Source organism: Rhinoraja longicauda, chromosome 4 (assembly GCF_053455715.1).
Source record: "Rhinoraja longicauda isolate Sanriku21f chromosome 4, sRhiLon1.1, whole genome shotgun sequence".
NCBI lineage: Eukaryota > Metazoa > Chordata > Chondrichthyes > Rajiformes > Arhynchobatidae > Rhinoraja > Rhinoraja longicauda.
The window spans coordinates 46,642,321-46,661,006 of NC_135956.1; the positions used below are offsets into that span (position 1 = coordinate 46,642,321).

The following is an 18,686-nucleotide window of genomic DNA, read 5'->3' on the forward strand; positions in this document are numbered from 1 at the left end:
TCGATATAACATACTGTACTAACTCAGTCAGCAAAGTCCGATCGAAGATAGTTCGAGGGTCTCCACATAAGGTGGAGTGTAGTTCAGGACTACTGATCCACTATAGCAGAAAGGTAATACATGATTACCTTCGAGCCATTTACTGTGTACAGATACATGATAAGGGAATAAAGTTTCGTGCAATGTAAACCCAGCAAAGTCCGATCAAGCATAGTCTGAGGGTCTCCAAAGAGGTAGATAGTAGTTCAGCACTGCTCTCTTGTTGTGGTAGGATGCCTGATAACAGCTGGGAAGAAACGGTCCCTGAATCTGGAGATGTACGTTTTCACACTGTATACCTTTTGCCTGATGGGAGAGGGGAGAAAGAGTGGCTGGGGTTCGACTGGTCCTTGATTATGCTGCTGGCCTTGCTGAGGCAACGTGAGAAATAAATGAAGTAAATGGAAGGGAGGTTGGTTTGTGTGATGGTCTGGGTTATGTCCACAATTCCCTGCAATTTCTTGTGGTCTTGGGTGGAGCTGTTCCCAAACCAAGCTGTGATACATCCCGATAAAATGATTTCTACGGCGCATCTGCAGATGTTGCCGTATAATCTTAGCAAATGTGTAGAGGAATAGATATGGTAGTTGTGGAAATGAATATTTTTGAGAAATTAGCTTACAGACAGCTCTCAGGAACTCGGGGGCAAGCTGCAGACATAACCTGGGGACTACCTGCATTTTTATTCCTTGATAGTAACCTGTTATGGGCTGTTGCATCAATGTCAGGTGTTCATCTTTGCCTTGCACAAGTCCATGTTGAAGTACAACTGGAAGACCAACTTTATCAAATATAAGCATCTATCTTAATGTTGTTGCTCCTGATTTGTTTGTTATTTAATTTTGCCTTTTATTTCATGTTCATTATTTCATGAATCAATCCAGTGCACTGCAGTGCAGTAATGCTATATTTAGATGTAATGTTGTGGGATAATTTAGCTGTAATGGGATCTATAGGAGGAATGCCTCAAAAAGGCAGCCAGCATCATGCTTGACCCACACCACCCTGATCATGCTCTCATTTCACTCTCGCCATCAGGAAGAAGGTATAAGAGTGTGGTACAGGTACAGGAACAGCTTCTTCCTACAACTATCAGGCTATTGAGCACTACAATCACCAACTAAACTACGAACTGCCTTGGTTGTGCGAGGGACTTTGGGCATTTTTGTTTTGCACCAATTGTGTTTTTTATTTATTGAACTTTTTTTGTTTATTATGTTATGTTGTGTGCTTACGGACCTATTATGCTACTGCAAGTAAGAATTTCATTTTATTTAGAGAAAATTAGGACTGGGAAACTCTTTGTGTAATTGCATCGATCAGATTTGCATAAGAAAGGAAACCTTTGATTTTTATAGCATCTTTCCCATTCTTTTCAGGTTGTCTCAAATGCTTTGCAATGAAATATTTCTGAAGTGTCATCTCTGTTGTAAATATAGGAAATACGGGATGGGGGTACATTAAGGAAGGCAGGAAAATCTGTGAAACATTAAAGTTGCAATAATTTAATTCGTGTTTTAGAATTGTAATTAATGAATGGATCAGGCTTGTCATTCAATTCGTGATAAATATTCGGCCCTTGACTGAGAACACCCCTACTCCTCTTCCAGAAAGTGCATTAGGACATTTTTTTGCTTAACCAATTGAGCAGTACAGGCTTATTTTCTTTAATTGAAAGATCGAAACTTGCATCATGAAACTCCTTCCAAAATGCAGAGCCGAGCTCACTGTACTCTGTTATCTGAAGTAAGGCGACCCCACCATAAAAACAGAAAATGCTGCAAACACACGCAGTAGGTCGGGTAGCACCTGTGAAGGAAAAACACGAGTTGACGTTTCAGGTCATTAATTCTTCTTCAGCACACTTTAAGAGAGTCTGAAGAAGGGTCTCAACCCGGAACGTCACCTATCCATGTTCCCCAGAGATGCTGCCTGACCTGCTGAGTTACTTCAGCACATTGTGTCCGTTTGTGTATTACCACATTTTGTATCTTTTTTTAAATTATTTTGTGTATCGTCTTATATATCTCCACACCTTATCTGACATCGATTACAATTTACAGACACATTTCCAAAATGGTTCGGTTCACTGTGCTTATGCAATGCAGAGACATAGATAGAATGCAATTAAATTTGCAGATCCCCAGATCAAAAGGGATAGTCTGCTTGCATAAGCTGCAGCAAGACCAGGGTAAAACGCGCGCAGCCGGCTGCCCTGGGCTGACGTCAGTGAGTGGGCGTGGAGATTGCTGAGCGCAGCCGCCTGTCCACTCCGCCACCGCCGGGCTCCTGTCGCCGGTTCCGGCCGATAGTTCCGGGAGGAATCACCGCTACCCGATCTGTTGTGTTACAGCGAAGCGGGTCCGAAGAGAAAATAAATCAATGTACGTGGTGATCAGGTCTTGTCTCCCAGATTGCTATGAGCTTCCCAAACGCCGCCGCGTTGGGCCCAGGCGACATGGGCCAGCTCTCAGCCATTGTGAAGGAGGATTGTGTGTACACCAGCTGTTATTGGTAAGCTGCAGGCTTGGTCTGTCCTTCTGGGGAGAGGGTCAATGCATGGTGGTGGCTTCAAATTACACCCAGGTGGCTGTAGCTTTACAAGCATCAAACCTAGCGCTGTCACTTGTTGAATCGTGATCAGCCTGGTTTACTGCTTGTAGCCTGTGTCGTCTTCACTGCTCCCTCACTCTCCACCCATCAACCTTCCATCTCAGAGGAGACACAAAAAACTGCAGATACTGGAACCTTGAATGAAGGACAAAGTGCAGGAGGAGCTCGGCAGGCCAGGCAGCATCGGTGGAGGGAAACGGTCAATTGAAGAAGGGTCCCAATCCGAATTTGTTTCTATCTAGTTCCCTCCACTGACGCCTGCTGAGTTCATCCAACACTTTTCTTTTGTTCAACTTCCCTATCACTTCATTTTGCTCCCTGTGTTAGTTTCCCACTTCCCTTACAAATGTCACAATCTGCCTGCATGATCACCCCCTCACCTTTTGCTTATTGTGCTGCTTCTATCACCTCAAGCACACTGCCATCTCTGATCAGCCCCCTTTTATTCCTGGAATGTTGATGCTGTTGGCAATCCCAACATTTATTGCACATCCCGATTTGCCCCCCAGCCCCCTCCAAACTGAAAGGATATTCAAGAGTCAATTGCATTAGTGTGTTTTGGATCACGTCTGGGCAGGACTGTGGTCCAGTTGTTAGAGCTTCTACCTCACTGGTCCGCTGCTCTGGGTTCAGTCCAGATCTCCGGTGCTATCTGTGTAGAGTTTGTATGTTCTCTCTGTGACCGCATAGGTTGCCCATAGGTGCTCTGGTGTCCTTCCCATCCGAAAGAGCCAGATTAGTAGGTTAGTACGACACCTGATGGTGCGCCAATAGACAATAGGTGCAGGAGTAGGCCATTCGGCCCTTCGAGCCAGCACCGCCATTCAATGTGATCATGACTGATCATTCTCAATCAGTACCCCGTTCCTGCTTTCTCCCCATACCCCCTGACTCCTTAAGAGCTCTATCTAGCTCTCTCTTGAATGTATTCAGAGAATTGGCCTCCACTGCCCTCTGAGGCAGAGAATTCCACAGATACACAACTCTCTGACTAAAAAAGTTTTTCCTCATCTCTGTTCTAAATGGCCTACCCCTTATTCTTAAACTGTGGCCCCTGGTTCTGGACTCCCCTAACATTGGGAACATGTTTCCTGCCTCTAACATGTCCAACCCCTTAATAATCTTATAAGTTTCGATAAGATCCCCTCTCATCCTTCTAAATTCCAGTGTATACAAACCTAGTCGCTCCAGTCTTTCAACATATGACAGTCCCGCCATTCTGGGAATTAACCTAGTAAACCTACGCTGCACGCCCTCAATAGCAAGAATATCCTTCCTCAAATTTGGAGACCAAAACTGCACACAGTACTCCAGGTGCGGTCTCACTAGGGCCCTGTACAACTGCAGAAGGACCTCTTTGCTCCTATACTCAACTCCTCTTGTTATGAAGGCCAACATTCCATTGGCTTTCTTCACTGCCTGCTGTACCTGCATGCTTCCTTTCAGTGACTGATGCACTAAGACACCCAGATCACGTTGTACGTCCCCTTTTCCTAACTTGACACCATTCAAATAATAACCTGCCTTCCTATTCTTACCACCAAAGTGGATAACCTCACACTTATCTACATTAAACTGCATCTGCCATGCATCCGCCCACTCACACAACCTGTCCAAGTCACCCTGCAACCTCATAGCATCTTCCTCACAGTTCACACTGCCACCTAGCTTTGTATCATCGGCAAATTTGCTAATGCCTTCTCCATCATTGCTGGGCATTTCAACTGTTAGCTTGAAGAAGACACTTCCAAACTACCATCAGAACTTCTGCAGCACCAGAGGATCAAACACTCGACCGCTGCTCCATCAGGGGCACCTATTGCTCCATCCCTCGTCTGCATTTTGAAAAATCATATCTCCTGCTGTGCTTCTTCCTGTAGGTAGCAATTGAAGAGCACAGATTGAGTGAAGAGGATTGTACAGAGCTGGTCTGGGGAGGCAAAGGAGCAACTTCACAATTGATTGGACTCGGTAGACTGGGAGATGTTCAAGGTCTTGGCAACAGACCTGAATGAATATGCCACAGTTGTTATTGACTTCATAAAGAAATGTGTAGAGGAGTGTGTTCCTACCAAGACCATCCAAGGGTTCCCGAACCAGAAGCCCTGGATGAACCAGAAGATCCACAATCTATTGAAGACCAGATCTGTAGTGTTCAGGTCAAGTGATCCAGAGTCAAATAAGTAGTCCAAGTATGACCACCAGAAGGCCTCCACAACTTAAAGGGACAAGATTAAACGGCAGGCTCATTTGGATGCTCGGCAACTGTGGAAGTGCTCATACGCTTCACTTACTAACGGGTGAAACCAAGTTCATCAACTTTAGCTCAACATTCAACACCATCGTCTCTTCCTTGTCAAACCCGGGGAACTGGGTCTCTGTTCCTCCCAATGCAACTGGATGCTTAACTTCCTTATCAGCAGATCTCAATTAGAACAGATTGGCCACACCACCTCATCCTCGCTAACCATCAGCACAGGAGCACCTCAGGACTGCGTGCTCCTTCTCCCGCTCTACTCTCTCTATACCCATGATCGTGTAGCCAGACACAGCTACAACACCATCTTAAAATTCACCGACGATACAAATATTATCAGATAAATAATGGGTAATGGCGAGTAGAGTACAAGAGGGAGATTGATAACCTGGTTGAGTGGTTCCAAAGCAACAAACTTGCTCTCAACATTAGCAAGACGGAGGAGATTCAACCAAATACTCTATTGAACTATTACAGGTCTATGGTGGAGAGCAGCATGAACGGTTGTATCGTGGCCTGGTTTGGTAACTCATACACTCAAGAACAATGGAGGCTGGAGAAAGCGGTGGGCATTGACCAGTCCATCACTGGTACTATCATTGTACTATTTTGTACTGGTTTTTGTCCTATCATTGTTTGGTTTACTTGAATAAGTGATGATTTATTGTATATTTATTTGTTGATGTTGTGTCCAATATACCTGTAAAGCTGCAGAAATTCAGACTTTCATTGCTCCAGTTCATATTCGGTGCATCCGACAAATAAAGTCTCTTGAAACTCTATATTGTGCAGACTGAGGAAGAGGGGTATGGACAAGCTGAGGGCAAGAACATTGCAGATGGAATACAACATGAAAAAATGTGGTATTTGTTAACTACTGAGAGATTGGGTTGTCCTGATATTCAATGGGACCTAAGTATGCTTGTACTCAAGTTGCTGAAGACCAATGTGCAGCAAGCAGGTTAGGTTTTATCACAAGAGGATGTGAATATAGAAGTGAGGGAATTTGATTGCAATGTTACGCAAAAACATCCCTGGTGCAGTTTTGGTCTCCTTACCGAAGAAAAGATGAACTTGTCAAAAAGAAAGTGCAACAAAGATGCACTAAGCAGGTTCAGGGATGGAGGGTTTGTATTATGAGGAGGGATTGAATAGACTGGGACTATATTTTCATTCTTCTAATGACAAGATATCTCACTGCAGTATACAAAATCCTTGAACTAGATGCAGGGGAGATCCTAGCTGAGGAGTCTTGCACAAGAGGACACTTTCACAGGATGGGTGAGCTATTTTGTACGGGTTTGTACGTTAATTGGGTTCTGTAAATTGTACCTGGTGTGTCGTATTGAACTAGTGTACGGGGGTGATCACTGGTCGGTACGGACTCGGTGGGCTGAAGAGCCTATTTCCATGCTGTATCTCTTAAAAAATAAAAATAAAAATAGTTGATAGCCCAACTTCCTTTCAAGGCCCTAAATTAAGCTGTATTGTTATACGTTCACATTTGTTGGGTATGCTTGCCCCTGCTCTTCAACACTCGAAAGTGTTTAATTGTCATATGTACCAACAACAGAGCAATGAAATTCTTACTTGCAGCCGCAGAACTGGCCTATAAACGCAAAAGCACAGAAATATAATAAACAAAAAATTCATTAAATTAATATTCACAATACTAGCGCAAAAAAAAACAAAGTCCTTAGTGCAACTACAAAACAGTCTATATAAGTTCATAGTTGAGGTTAGTGTTGTGTAGTGTTCAAGAGCCTGATGGTTGTTGGGAAGAAGCTATTCTTGAAGTTGGAGTTCACGGTTTTCAAATTCCGTGTACCCTCTGCCCAGTGGTAGATCTTCTGGTAGAATCCCACTCCTCAAAAAAAATCACACTCCTAATTCCTTGAAAGTTATTGTCCAATCTGCAAACCCTCGTTTCTAATGTTGCATCTTTTCCCCATATTTTGCACTGGCCATTTCAGTTTCAAAAGATAAATAATCTCACACTTTAACCTTTGATCTATATGTCTTTACAGTGAAGAAAATGTGTGGAAACTTTGTGAATATATAAAGAACAAAAGACAGCATCCTTTGGAAGAATGGTATGCTGTTTTCATATCAAATGATCAAAAGATGGTAAGTGTAATTTGAAAATTTCCTTTTTCTTAAAATGAGGTACAAGAATTTTAATAAATTTCACACCACTACAAAAGATTAATCGTTCCAAGCGGAGTCCTAAAGGCTCAGCTGACCCATATATTGTACAGATTCGAGCTTCGGTCTTTGGGGGTGGAAGCTCAAATTCTTTTGACACCAAGCACATGGGAACATCCAATCCCTTATTCAGTCTGGAGGTGTGTTTCGCTCATTACTGCCAACAAAGTACTTTTTTTCCCCAATATTACCAGCATTCAGGATGGCACAGTGGCGCAGCTGGTAGAGCTGCTGTGTCACAATGCAGAGATCCAGGTTCGATCCTAAACTCAGGTGCTATCTCTGTGGTGTTTGTACATTCACCCTGTGACCGTGTGAGTTTTCTCCAGGTGCTATGGTTTCCTCCCACATCCCAAACACATGCTGTTTTGTAGTTTATAATAATAATAATAATATTCATTTATTGTCATTGCAACGAGTACAACGAAATTAAAAAATAGCCAATCCTGTCGGTGCGTACAAACATATATGCAATAAATGCAAAAACAAATAAATACAATTATATTAAGTATAATCGGTCTCTGTAAATTGCCCTTAGCGGGTAGGGAGTGGATGAGAAAGTGGGATGACATAGAACTAGTGTGATTGGGTGAATGATGGTCGATGTTGACTCGACGGGCCTGTTCCCATGCTGTATCACTAAACTAAACTAAACTAAACATTGTTGTAATGTTTTTTTTTAAATCCATAAAAAGCAATGTAATGACTTGGTAATAATAATATATAAACTTTGAACAATGTTGGGTGAGGGATAGATATTGGTTAGGGCTCTGGCAAACAATCAAAGAGTCATAGAGTGATACAGTGTGGAAACAGGCCCTTCAGCCCAACTCACCCACACCGGCCAACAATGAGTCCCACTTGCCTGCGCTTGGTCCATATCCCGCCAAACCTGTCCTATCCATGTCCCTGTCTAACTGTTTCTTAAACGATGGGATAGTCCCAGACTCAACTACCTCCTCTGGCAGCTTGTTCCACTCTTTGTGTGAAAAAGTTACCCCTCGGATTCCTATTAAATCTTTTCCTCTTCACCTTGAACCAATGTCCTCTGGTCCTCGATTCCCCTCCTCTGGGCAAAAGACTTTGTGCATCTACCCGATCTATTCCTCTCATGATTTTGTATACCTCTACAAGATCTCCCCTCATCCTCCTGTGCTCCATGGAATAGAGACACATTTAGAATATTGTGTTCAGTTCCGGGCACCGCGTTATTGGAAAGATATTGTCAAGCTTGAAAGGGTTTAGAGAAAATTTACGAGGATGTTGCCAGGACTAGAGGGTGTAAACTAGAGGGAGAGGTAGGACAGGCTGGATCTCTCTTGGAGCATAGGAGGATGAGGGGTGATCTTATAGAGGTGTATAAAATTCAGAGAGGAATAGATCGGGTAGATGCACTGAGTCTCTTGCCCAGAATAGGGGAATCGAGGACCAGAGAACATTACGTGCTCTCCATAATGTATGGGACAAAGACTTATCATTTATTTATTTGTCTACGTACTCCACAATTTGAGATTTGGAATAGAAAAAAAATCACGTGGTTAAAGTGCACATTGTCAGATTTTAATAAAGACCATTTTTATACATTTTGGTTTCACCATGTGTTTACAGCTGTGTTTATACATAGTCCCCCAATTTCGGGGCACCAAAATGTTTGGGACACAGCAATGTCATGTAAATGAAAGTAGTCATGTTTAGTAATATGTTGCATATTCTGTGCATGCAATGACTGCTTTGAAGTCTGTGATTCATGGACATCACCAGTTGCTGGGTGTTTTCCCTGGTGATGGTCTGCCAGGCCTGTATTGCAGCCATCTTTAGCTTCTGCTTGTTTTGGGGGCTAGTCCCCTTCAGATTTCTCCAGCATATAAAAAGCATGCTCATTTGGGTTCAGATCGGGTGATCGACTTGGCCACTCAAGAATTGACCATTTTTTAGCTTTGAAAAACTCCTTTGTTGCTTTAGCAGTATGTTTGGAATCATTGTCTTGCTGTAGAATGAACGACCGGCCAATGGGTTTTGAGGCATTTGTTTGAACTTGAGCAGATAGGATGTGTCTATACACATCAGAATTCATTATGCTACTACCATCAGCAGTTATATCATCAATGAAGATAAGTGAGCCAGTACCTTCAGCAGTCATACAAGCCCAGGCCATAACACCCCCACCACTGTGTTTCACAGATGAGGTGGTATGCTTTGGATCTTGGGGAATTCTTTCTCTCCTCCATACTTTGCTCTTATCATCACTCTGATACAAGTTATTCTTCGATCTCATCTGTCCATAAGACTTTTTTCCAGAACTGTGGTTGCTCTTTTAAGTACTTCTTGGCAATGTAACCCGGCCATCCTATTTTTGCGGCTAACCAGTGGTTTGCATCCTGCAGTGTAGCCTCTGTATTTCTGTTCATGAAGTCTTCTGCGGACAGTGGTCATTGACAAATCCACACCTGACTCCTGAAGAGTGTAAGAAAATAACTGCAGATGCTGGTACAAATCGATTTATTCACAAAATGCTGGAGTAACTCAGTGGGTCAGGCAGCATCTCGGGAGAGAAGGAATGGGTGACGTTTCGGGTCAAGATCCTTCTTCAGACTGAAGAGTGTTTCTGATCTGTCGGACAAGTGTTTAAGGATTTTTCTTTATTATAGAGAGAATTCTTCTGTCATCAGGTGTGGAGGTTTTCCTTGGTCTGCCAGTCCCTTTGCGATTGGTAAGCTCACCAGTGCTCTCTTCTTAATGATGTTCCAAACATTTGATTTTGGTAAACCAAATCCTCCAAATTTACTAGATGGATCAGCGAATCAATGTCATTGTCCTCTCCTTGGTCAATTGAGGCATCAGTCTGAAGAAGGGTCTCGACCCGAAACGTCACACAGTCCTTCTCTCCAGAGATGCTGTCTGACCTGCTGAGTTACTCCAGCATTTTGTGATACCATCGCCTTGGTCGGTTCTGATGGAAAGACCATGCTGCATGCGAGGCTGAGAATGTGGGGAAAATAAAATGGGCTAATGTTGGATTGAAGGTCTGCTTGGACTCTGGTCTGAAGCGCCCGTTTCTATGCTGTATGCCTTTGTGATTCTATAATAGCAGATTTCTGAAATTGGCACTGTATTCATGCTCTGCTACGTGACGAGATTGCTAGGTAAACAGAGGAAGAAACTTCAAAGCTGTTCTCAAAGCCTTCCTGAAAAAATTGTGACTCCCTCACCCACACGAGAATCCCTGGCCCTCGGCCGCTCAAACGGGAGAAGGACTCTTTGGGAAGGCGCTGTAAACCTTGGGTTTGTGTGACCGGAACATGCAAAACCCAAAGTAAATGGCAGGTGGAGTGCGACGCCTCTGATACAATCAGTCATGCAACTTCTGCCACACTGTGAAAGGGGCAACAGGCTGTCCCTACGTTACGAACGCCCAACCTATGGACGCCTCTCAAGGGAGCTCCCATCCAAGGAGAAGTTGGAATGGCTGCTGTTTCATTCCTGTTTAACCTGACAGTGCTTTCCAAGTAAATTTACTTTGGTTACTGTACAGAAGACAGTTTGCTGGAAGTCATACATGCTACCAAACCTAGAGCTCATTGCTTTGCACAAAGTTGTCAATTAGCAGTTCAATTTAATGCAGTGAGTTGCTGTGATCTGACAGCAAGGCTGGTGGTTGAATAAATACTCAAAGAGGAAACATTTGCAGGGCTGTTTGGAATGAGTAGCTAATTAGAGAGCTCTTCGCACAGCTTTACAGGCATGGCAGGTCAAATAACCTCCCGTGCTGTTATGATTTATGAACTTGTGTGCAAAACATAATCAGCCCAGTATAATAGAATGCTAGCAACATCAATCACTGATAAGAATGGGATTGATTAAGAAACTTGTCAGCCTTAACATTCAATATCAGAGCTCAGAGGAGCACCATTTGAGAGTGGCTAATTTGATATGGAGAAGGTAGCACAGTGACTCAGTGGTAGAATTGCTACCCAACAGCACCAGACCCAGGTTCCATCCTGACTATGGATGCAGTCTTTACAGAGTTTGTACGTTCTTCCCGTGACTGTATGGGTTTTCTCCGGGTGCTCTGGTTTCCTCCCACATTTCAAAGACATACAGGTTTGTAGGTTAATTTGCTTTAGTAAAATTGTATATTGTCCCGAGTGTATCAGATCGTGCTAGTGTATGGGGAGATCGCTGGTCTGCGCGGACCTGGTGGGTCGAAGGGCCTGGTGTTCCGCGCTGTGCGGGGATCGCTGGGCGGCGCGGACCCTAAATCTAAAATCTAAAGCCTAAAGTCTAAAGTAGAGTGAAAGGAATCATCTAGTGATGAACATGCTCTGAATAGCTGTTCCTCCCACGATGCTGTATCATTTGGCACTGAGTCAGCAGAGAGGTCCCTGTCTTATCCACTTCTCTATTGGTTGCATTACTTGAATGGATCTCATCATATGTCTAAATATCATTCAGAAATTTAAGTGAAGAGGAACATTGATGATATGAGCGTATTACTGGATAGTTTATGAATCTGATTATTTTTATTTGCTTTTCTTTAAAGGTGCCCATCTGGAGACAGAGATCGTGCCTTGAAGATCAGCCTGTGATCTGGGTAAGTAATGCTCTTGTTTAACCCACGTTAAACTCAATTTACCTTTGCTTATTCAAAAATAGGAATTGAGCAACTAGGAACTGAAAGTAAGTGTGCAGGTACAGCAGGCAGTGAATGAAAGCTAATGGCATGTTGGCCTTCATAACGAGAGGATTTGAGGACAGGAGCAAAGAAGTCCTTCTGCAGTTGTATAGGGCCCTGGTGAGACCACATCTGGAGTATTGTGTGCAGCTTTGGTCGTCTAATTTGAGGAAGGCCATTCTTGCTATTGAGGGAGTGCAGCGTAGGTTCACAAGGTTAATTTCTGGGATGGAGGGACTGTCGAATGAGGAAAGATTGGAAAGACTAGGCTTGTATTCACTGGAGTTTAGAAGGATGAGAGGGGATCTTATAGAGGCGTATAAAATTATAAAAGGACTAGACAAGCTAGATGCAGGAAAAATGTTCCCAATGACGGGAGGAGTCCAGAACCAGGGGACACACTTAGAATAATGGGGAGGCCATTTAAAACTGAGGTGAGAAGAAACTTTTTCATCCAGAGAGATGTGAATTGTGGAATTCTCTGCCACAAAAGGCAGTGGAGGCCAATTCACTGGATACATTTAAGAGAGTTAGATAGAGATCTAGGAGCTAGTGGAATCAAGGGATAAGGGGAGAAGGCAGGCACAGGTTACTGATTGTAGATGATCAGCCATGATCACAATGAATGGTGGTGCTGGCTCGAAGGGCCAAATGGCCTCCCCCTGCACCTATTTTCCATGTTTCTATGTTTTCTATGCGCAGAACGCAATGAGCAATCCAATAAGTCCAAAATGCAACTGTAATGAAACTGTAATTCAAGTACATATCCAATCTCCTTTTGAAATACCCCATGGAATCTGACTCATTTTAGATGAGATATCCTGGATTTTAATGACTGGTTACGTGAAAAGCCGAAGTCTTTGGGTCTGTAGTCCAGGACTCTGGTTGTTAGTCCTATAACATAACTTAACCACTGTGCTATGGATCTTCTGTAGCCAGACTAGTGAGGCAGGGATTTGGTAGAATCTTACAATAGGAAAAAGAGGTGAAAGGTTTTTTGGGAGGGAACGGCAGAGGCTGGAGAGTTGTAGAACTGGATGAAGTTAAGGTAAGTAAGGACGAGGCTTTGGAGAGATTTGAATGTCAGACTGGGAGCCAGAGTAGGCTGGCATTTATATAGGGGTGAGGGGATCAATGGGATTTGGTGCTTTTACCACCGTTTAAAGGCATATCATCTTTTCAATCATTCAGTGGCCCGTGTTAATCTTTGAGGTTCTATTGTCCTGTAATAGCTGTGCCTACACAATTTATTGTACAAACACTCAGATATTTTGATGGGGATGGTCACAAAATGCTGGAGTAACTCAGCGGGACAGGCAGCATCTCTGGAGAGAAGGAATGGGTGACATTTTGGGTAGATGCCCTTCCTCAGATGGGGAATTCACTTAATAAGATTCAGTGGTGCAGTAAGCACAAATGATAGTCGATGCATATATAATAGCAATTAAAATAATGTATTTTAAACCAGGATTACCACGTTATCCTGCTCCACGATTGTGGAGGGCAGCACTGTGAAGTTTATGATTTGGATTCAACACTGCCATTTCCATGTCCTTTTGATATTTACATGAAAGAAGCATTCCGATCTGAAGACCTCATCAGACCGATTTTTAGAAGGTGAGGAAAGTATCTTTCTTAATTTATTGATTCACAAGATTTGGGCAGCATTGGAAAATTGCCTCCATCCCACCATTCTAGTGGCCCTGAACTGAGTGGCTTCCTCGGCAGATTTAATAGTCGTTTAGTGTAGTTTAGAGATGCAGCATGGAAACAGGCCCTTCAGCCCACCAAGTGTGTGCCGACCAACGATCACCCATACGCTAGTTCTATTTTATCCCAGTTTTGCATCCTACACACTAGGGGAAATTTACAGAACGCAAATTAACCTACAAACCTACACGTCTTTGGAATGTGGGATGAAACTGAAGCACCAGGAGAAAGGTGGGTTGTAGGTTATTTGTTGAGAGTATATGAGAAAGTGGGACAACAGACAACTAGTGTGAATGCATGATCGTTGGTCGCTGTAAACTGGGTGAGCCGAAGGGCCTGTCTTCTTGCTGTACCTCTAATCTAAACCAAACTGTGCCCTTTAGTAGTTGATATTACTGCCCTGAGAAGAATGCCTCTTATCATTTTATAAATCTCTATCAGTTCAGCTTCTGATGCTCCAGGGAAAACAATGCAAGTTTATCCAACCTCTCCTTACAACCAATACCCTTTAATCCAGATGGAATCCTGGTTAACCTTCTCTGAAGCTTCCACATCCTTCCTGTAATGCGAGGACCAGAAATGTACTCCAAGAAGGTGATTAATCCAATTGTAGCTGAAATGCAGGACTGCAATTTACTGAACTGGCATTTCCCATATTTTCTTACAATATAAACGGAGGCCATTGAGTCCATGCCGGCTCTTGGAGTATTCTCATCAATCCTATTCCCCACGTTTTCCCCCTGTGTTTTTTAACCTAAGTGCCTGTCAACTCTCTCCTGGTTCTACTTGCACTGAGAGGTAATTTACAGAGAGCAATTAACCTATTAACGTCAAAGCGATATGGGAGGAAACTGGACCATCCACAGGGAGAACATGTTAACGCTATATACACACAGCGCCCGAGGTGAGGGTTTAACCTGCAGCAGCAGTACTACCTGCTGCACTACTGTCTTCTCTCCACAACCAAATCCTGGGATCCCTTTTCAGGTCATTCCTGACTTATGAACACTTGACTCGTGTATACCCCTGATATACAAAAAAACATTTGGAAGACTGGCAGAATGGATTTGTCAACTGTAACATGGCTGCAGGTGACTGTTCTGGACACTGGTTGAAATTTTAGTAAATCAAACAGAAGAAAACTACATTCTAGTTAACACGTTGATGTCCATTTTGCAAATCCAATCAGGGTATGCACCGTCTCAGCCAGAAACAATGGCCTTTTTAATAGCATGCAAGACCTCATCTGCAGTAAAATATTTTAAAAGAATATCATTATTGGCCTGAAATAGGCTAAATTTTATTAGCGTTAACTTTATTATTACGAACAACAAAGCAAGATTAAAAATGTCCTTCAGACTGTCCTTTCCATTGGGACAATGCACTTGTACTGATATCTTTTGCCGTGTAGGAATTCGGTTCACGTGCATATTTTTACTTGTAAACTGTTCGGATTACAAACAATTCTTGGAAACTGAACGCAGACAGGACCTGTAGTTAGTTGACAAGATCTAACTTAATTCTGCCAGTCCACCGCTTCCTGCCACCCCTACTGGCCTGTAGTTCATCAATTCAAAAATAGCAACTTGTTTCTTCTTGTGATGAGTTCTCTGGGACGGTAATGTAGAAAGCCATGATTACGGAGGGACTGACCACCTTCTGTAACGTCAGCTATTGCGTGTGATTCATGTGCAGGAAGATGAGAGTTCTCAGAGCAGATCTGTACCTGAAGACATTTGCTTCAGATCGATCCCATATGAAAAATGCTCATGGAATGTGGCGCATGGCTCCTCCACCATATCCATGCATTCAGACTACAGGTACGTGAAATTTAAAAAAATCTGGATTTTTAAATCAATCTGTTCCAAAAACAGACTCTGCATCTTTTCTAATGTAACTAAAAGTTTGGACAGGGCTTATGTGCTTAATGTTGTGTTCTGCAGTTGTGTGTAATATGTCCCTTTTTTATTTATTCTGGGATGTGTACATGGCTGTCAAAGCCAGTTTTATTGCCCTTAAACCACTGAAGCCTTTGGTGGTAAATGTACTCTCACAGCATTGTTGGTGTTTCCCAGGATTTAGACAGTAGCATCGATGAAGGAACCTCAAAATATTTCCAACTATAGATGATAGTGTGGATCAAAGAGGTAAATACTTACAGAAGCTGTTCCATGCACCACTGCCTTCTAAGTGGAAGGTATTTTAAACTCGGGAGGTGCTTTTAGAAGCCTAGGTAAATTATTTCAGTGCAAAGAGTGTTTAAGGAGGTGGGTGAGATGTTATCTAGTCAAGCAGGATTGTTATCCTGAATGGTATTGAACTTATTGGGATTACATCCCAGGCTTTTGGTGTGTGTCCATCACACAGTGACTGATGCGTTTACAAGGCTGAACAAAATAAAGCAAACTTTGATGCTTATCTTAAGATGAAATTTTAAAGAGGGGCTTAAAATTGTGAAGGATATTATGGAGTAAATAAGACAAAACTGCTTCCATTGAGAAGTGGCATTGATTCCTGGATTTAAAAACTTCGATCTCCTAACCTCCTGTGATTTTGATTGCAATCTAGAAGCAAAAATGAACCTGGATGACTTCATCAGTATGAATCTTGCTGTCGGATGGGGCGATGTTTATATCTTCACAGAATTTGTGCAACAATTTGGAAGTACAAAGCAATGATATTTGGAACCAAAAAAAATCTGTGTTTCCAGTCTCAACCCTTGGTCTGCAAGATTTGAAGGAACTGCATAAAAGAGATATAAATCATCTGACAGAAAGTACTTTGGGTATTGAATGAAGGTGGGCTTTAAAAAAACCCTTTAGATAGAAGGAACGCAGCAGTTAAAGAATGGTTGAAAATATGGCCATTGGAATTGTGATTGAAACTAAACCCTCAAATTGCAAGTACTGCTCAAGAATGAACTTGAACTATCAAATCAAGACACTGTAATGAACTGTTTCCTACAGTCATATAGTATATATTCTGCCCATGGAACCTTGTACAGATTGTCCGTTCTTGCAATGGTGTCACAAGGAAAGGACCAACCCTTTCTGTTTAGTATGGAAACCAAAGTCTTGTTATCCACAATGTAAAATCTATCTATACACTAAAACTCTCATTTGTTTCTTTGTTCCTGAACTACAGCCAAAACGGTACACGATAGCGCGACAATTTTAGGCAAACCTTATTCACCGTCGTCCCTTTGGTACTATTAATGGAAGATGTTTCATTGAAATCGGTGTTATATTTTTTAAGTTATTCACATTTTAAAGTGTAAATCTATCTCCTAGGTAAGGAGGGGGGAGAGAGGGAGGAAGGGGGTGGGGGGGGGAGGGAGGGTGAGGAGGGAGGATAAGGGGGGTTGAGGGGGATGGAGTGGGGGGGAAGGGAGGGCGGGGAAGAGGGTGCTGCACCAATGCTGGAGAGGGTTGAGCCCAACCCTCTAGCACTTGGTCTAGCAATTCAATAAAATGTAACCTTTTAACACTTCTTTTTTTTCCCTTTTATTTCACGTTTAAATCGTCATGTATGTACTGGAAAATAAAGGACCTTGTGTTGGAAATTAAGTTTGGCCAGGGGACTGGTGTTACAGCGGAAGTGCATTTTGAGGATTGGGCCTTGCGGGAAGGTACTAAATTGGAGTAGGGTAAACTACAGGGTATTTAGGCAGGAGCTCAGGAGGGTACACCGGCGATGTGCCGGAGTACTGGAGAGCAGCTAATGTTATTCCTTTATTTAAAAGGGAAGTAGATAAAATCCAAAGAGTTATACGCTGGTGAATCTCATGTCAGTGGTAGGGCAGCTATTGGAGAGGATTCTTTGGGATAGGATTTACTTCAATTTGGAAGAGTATGGGTTATTTAGGATCAAGCAGGTCATGTCTTACTAACAATTGAATTTTTTGAGGAATATACGAACGTGATCAATGAGGGTAGGGTGGTGGATGTGTCCCCCATGGTAGTGACTTAGTCATATGGATTTGGAACTGGCTTACTGATAGAAGACGTAGGGTTGTGGTGGAAGAACAATATTCAGGCTGGAGGGCAGTGACCAGTGGAGTTCCACAGGGATGTGTGCTGGCACCTCTGCTGTTTATGATATACATAAATAACTTGGACGTGAACGTAGACGGGTTGGTTAGGAAGTTTGTAGATGACACCAAGATTTTTGAGGTTGCAGACTGTGAGGAAGGCTGTCGAGGTATACAGCGGGATATAGATCAGCTACAGAAATGGAGCAATGGCAGATAAAGTTTAATGCAAGGGGAAAAATACAATTAATGGCATAACCCTTAACACCATTCATGTACATAGCAATCTAGGCATCCAGGTAAGCCACGCATCATCTGCAGATAGATAGAGAAGTGAGATTAACGTCACAGATTGACCCTTTATCAGAACTAGCTAGATCTGATACAAACTGGATGGGCAGGTTACTATCACCCACCTTGCTTCCTGTAAGGATTCCATTCTCCTAACTTTTTCAGTAATGCCATATCTATTCTGATGGGAACACCTTTCCAAAATGTTTCTCTCTTTCCATTTCCTGCATTTCTCACATCCTTTCTCGAAGAGTCGTACGGTTGGTTGTGCAACATAGAAATGAGCGCTTCAGCCCCTTGACATCCATAAATCCATAAATCTTTTTACTGTTCTGCACTAATCCCATTTGTCCACATTGGCATTGTATCCTATGCCTTGACCATTTAAGTGTCTGTCTAAATGTCCCATAAACATAAGCTCAGGGAACAAAATCATCTTCTTCTATCTTGGTTGAAATTTCTGTATTTCTAACATCTCACAATTCCAATATTGTTCTTTTTCTCTGTCTCCTGTTCTCATTCATCTTTAATTTATACCTTCACCAGACATCAGCTACAATTATCAAGCTTTCACCACCCCACTGCCAGCACCATGACTATCAGTCTGAAGAAGGGTCCCGACCCGAAACATTACCCATCCTTTTTCTCCAGAGATGCTGCCTGACCCACTAAGTTACGACAGCACTCTGTGTCTATCTTCACCATGACTGTCATTCTATCTTGTTTTCTACCATGACACATTTATCCCTTTTGTTCTCCCCACCCTGCTCCTTGATTTCCAACTTTTCTGAATTCTGTTGCAAAGTCGTCAACCTGAAAACAGTAACCCTGCTTGTTGCTCCAGATGTGCTGCCTGACCTACTGTTCTG

The 18,686-nt window shown here is 42.7% G+C and overlaps 1 protein-coding gene across 3 annotated transcripts; it reads left to right on the forward strand.

The window, feature by feature from the left end:
* The first annotated feature begins 2,282 nt into the window (after positions 1 to 2,282).
* Positions 2,283 to 16,791, forward strand: ntaq1 (N-terminal glutamine amidase 1). 3 transcript variants are annotated; one of them, XM_078398624.1, is made up of 7 exons: positions 2,283 to 2,553; positions 4,533 to 5,499; positions 6,937 to 7,036; positions 11,655 to 11,705; positions 13,255 to 13,403; positions 15,192 to 15,316; positions 16,065 to 16,791. In XM_078398624.1, exons 3-7 carry the CDS (start codon positions 7,034 to 7,036, stop codon positions 16,172 to 16,174), a joined length of 438 nt encoding a protein of 145 aa, XP_078254750.1. In that variant the 5' UTR covers positions 2,283 to 2,553; positions 4,533 to 5,499; positions 6,937 to 7,033; the 3' UTR covers positions 16,175 to 16,791. The 3 variants fall into 3 exon arrangements, with proteins under 3 accessions (XP_078254750.1, XP_078254751.1, XP_078254749.1); XM_078398625.1 differs by having other exon boundaries at positions 4,533 to 5,474; XM_078398623.1 differs by lacking the exon at positions 4,533 to 5,499.
* The last annotated feature ends 1,895 nt before the right edge of the window (positions 16,792 to 18,686 follow it).

Excerpts from the sequence above, each read along its gene's own strand:
- ntaq1 (XM_078398623.1), top strand. The coding sequence starts at position 2,459 with ATGAGCTTCCCAAACGCCGCCGCGTTGGGCCCAGGCGACATGGGCCAG. Across the intron at positions 11,706-13,254 it reads AAGATCAGCCTGTGATCTGG|GATTACCACGTTATCCTGCT; the intron begins GTAAGTAATGCT and ends ATTTTAAACCAG. Across the intron at positions 13,404-15,191 it reads ATCAGACCGATTTTTAGAAG|GAAGATGAGAGTTCTCAGAG; the intron begins GTGAGGAAAGTA and ends ATTCATGTGCAG.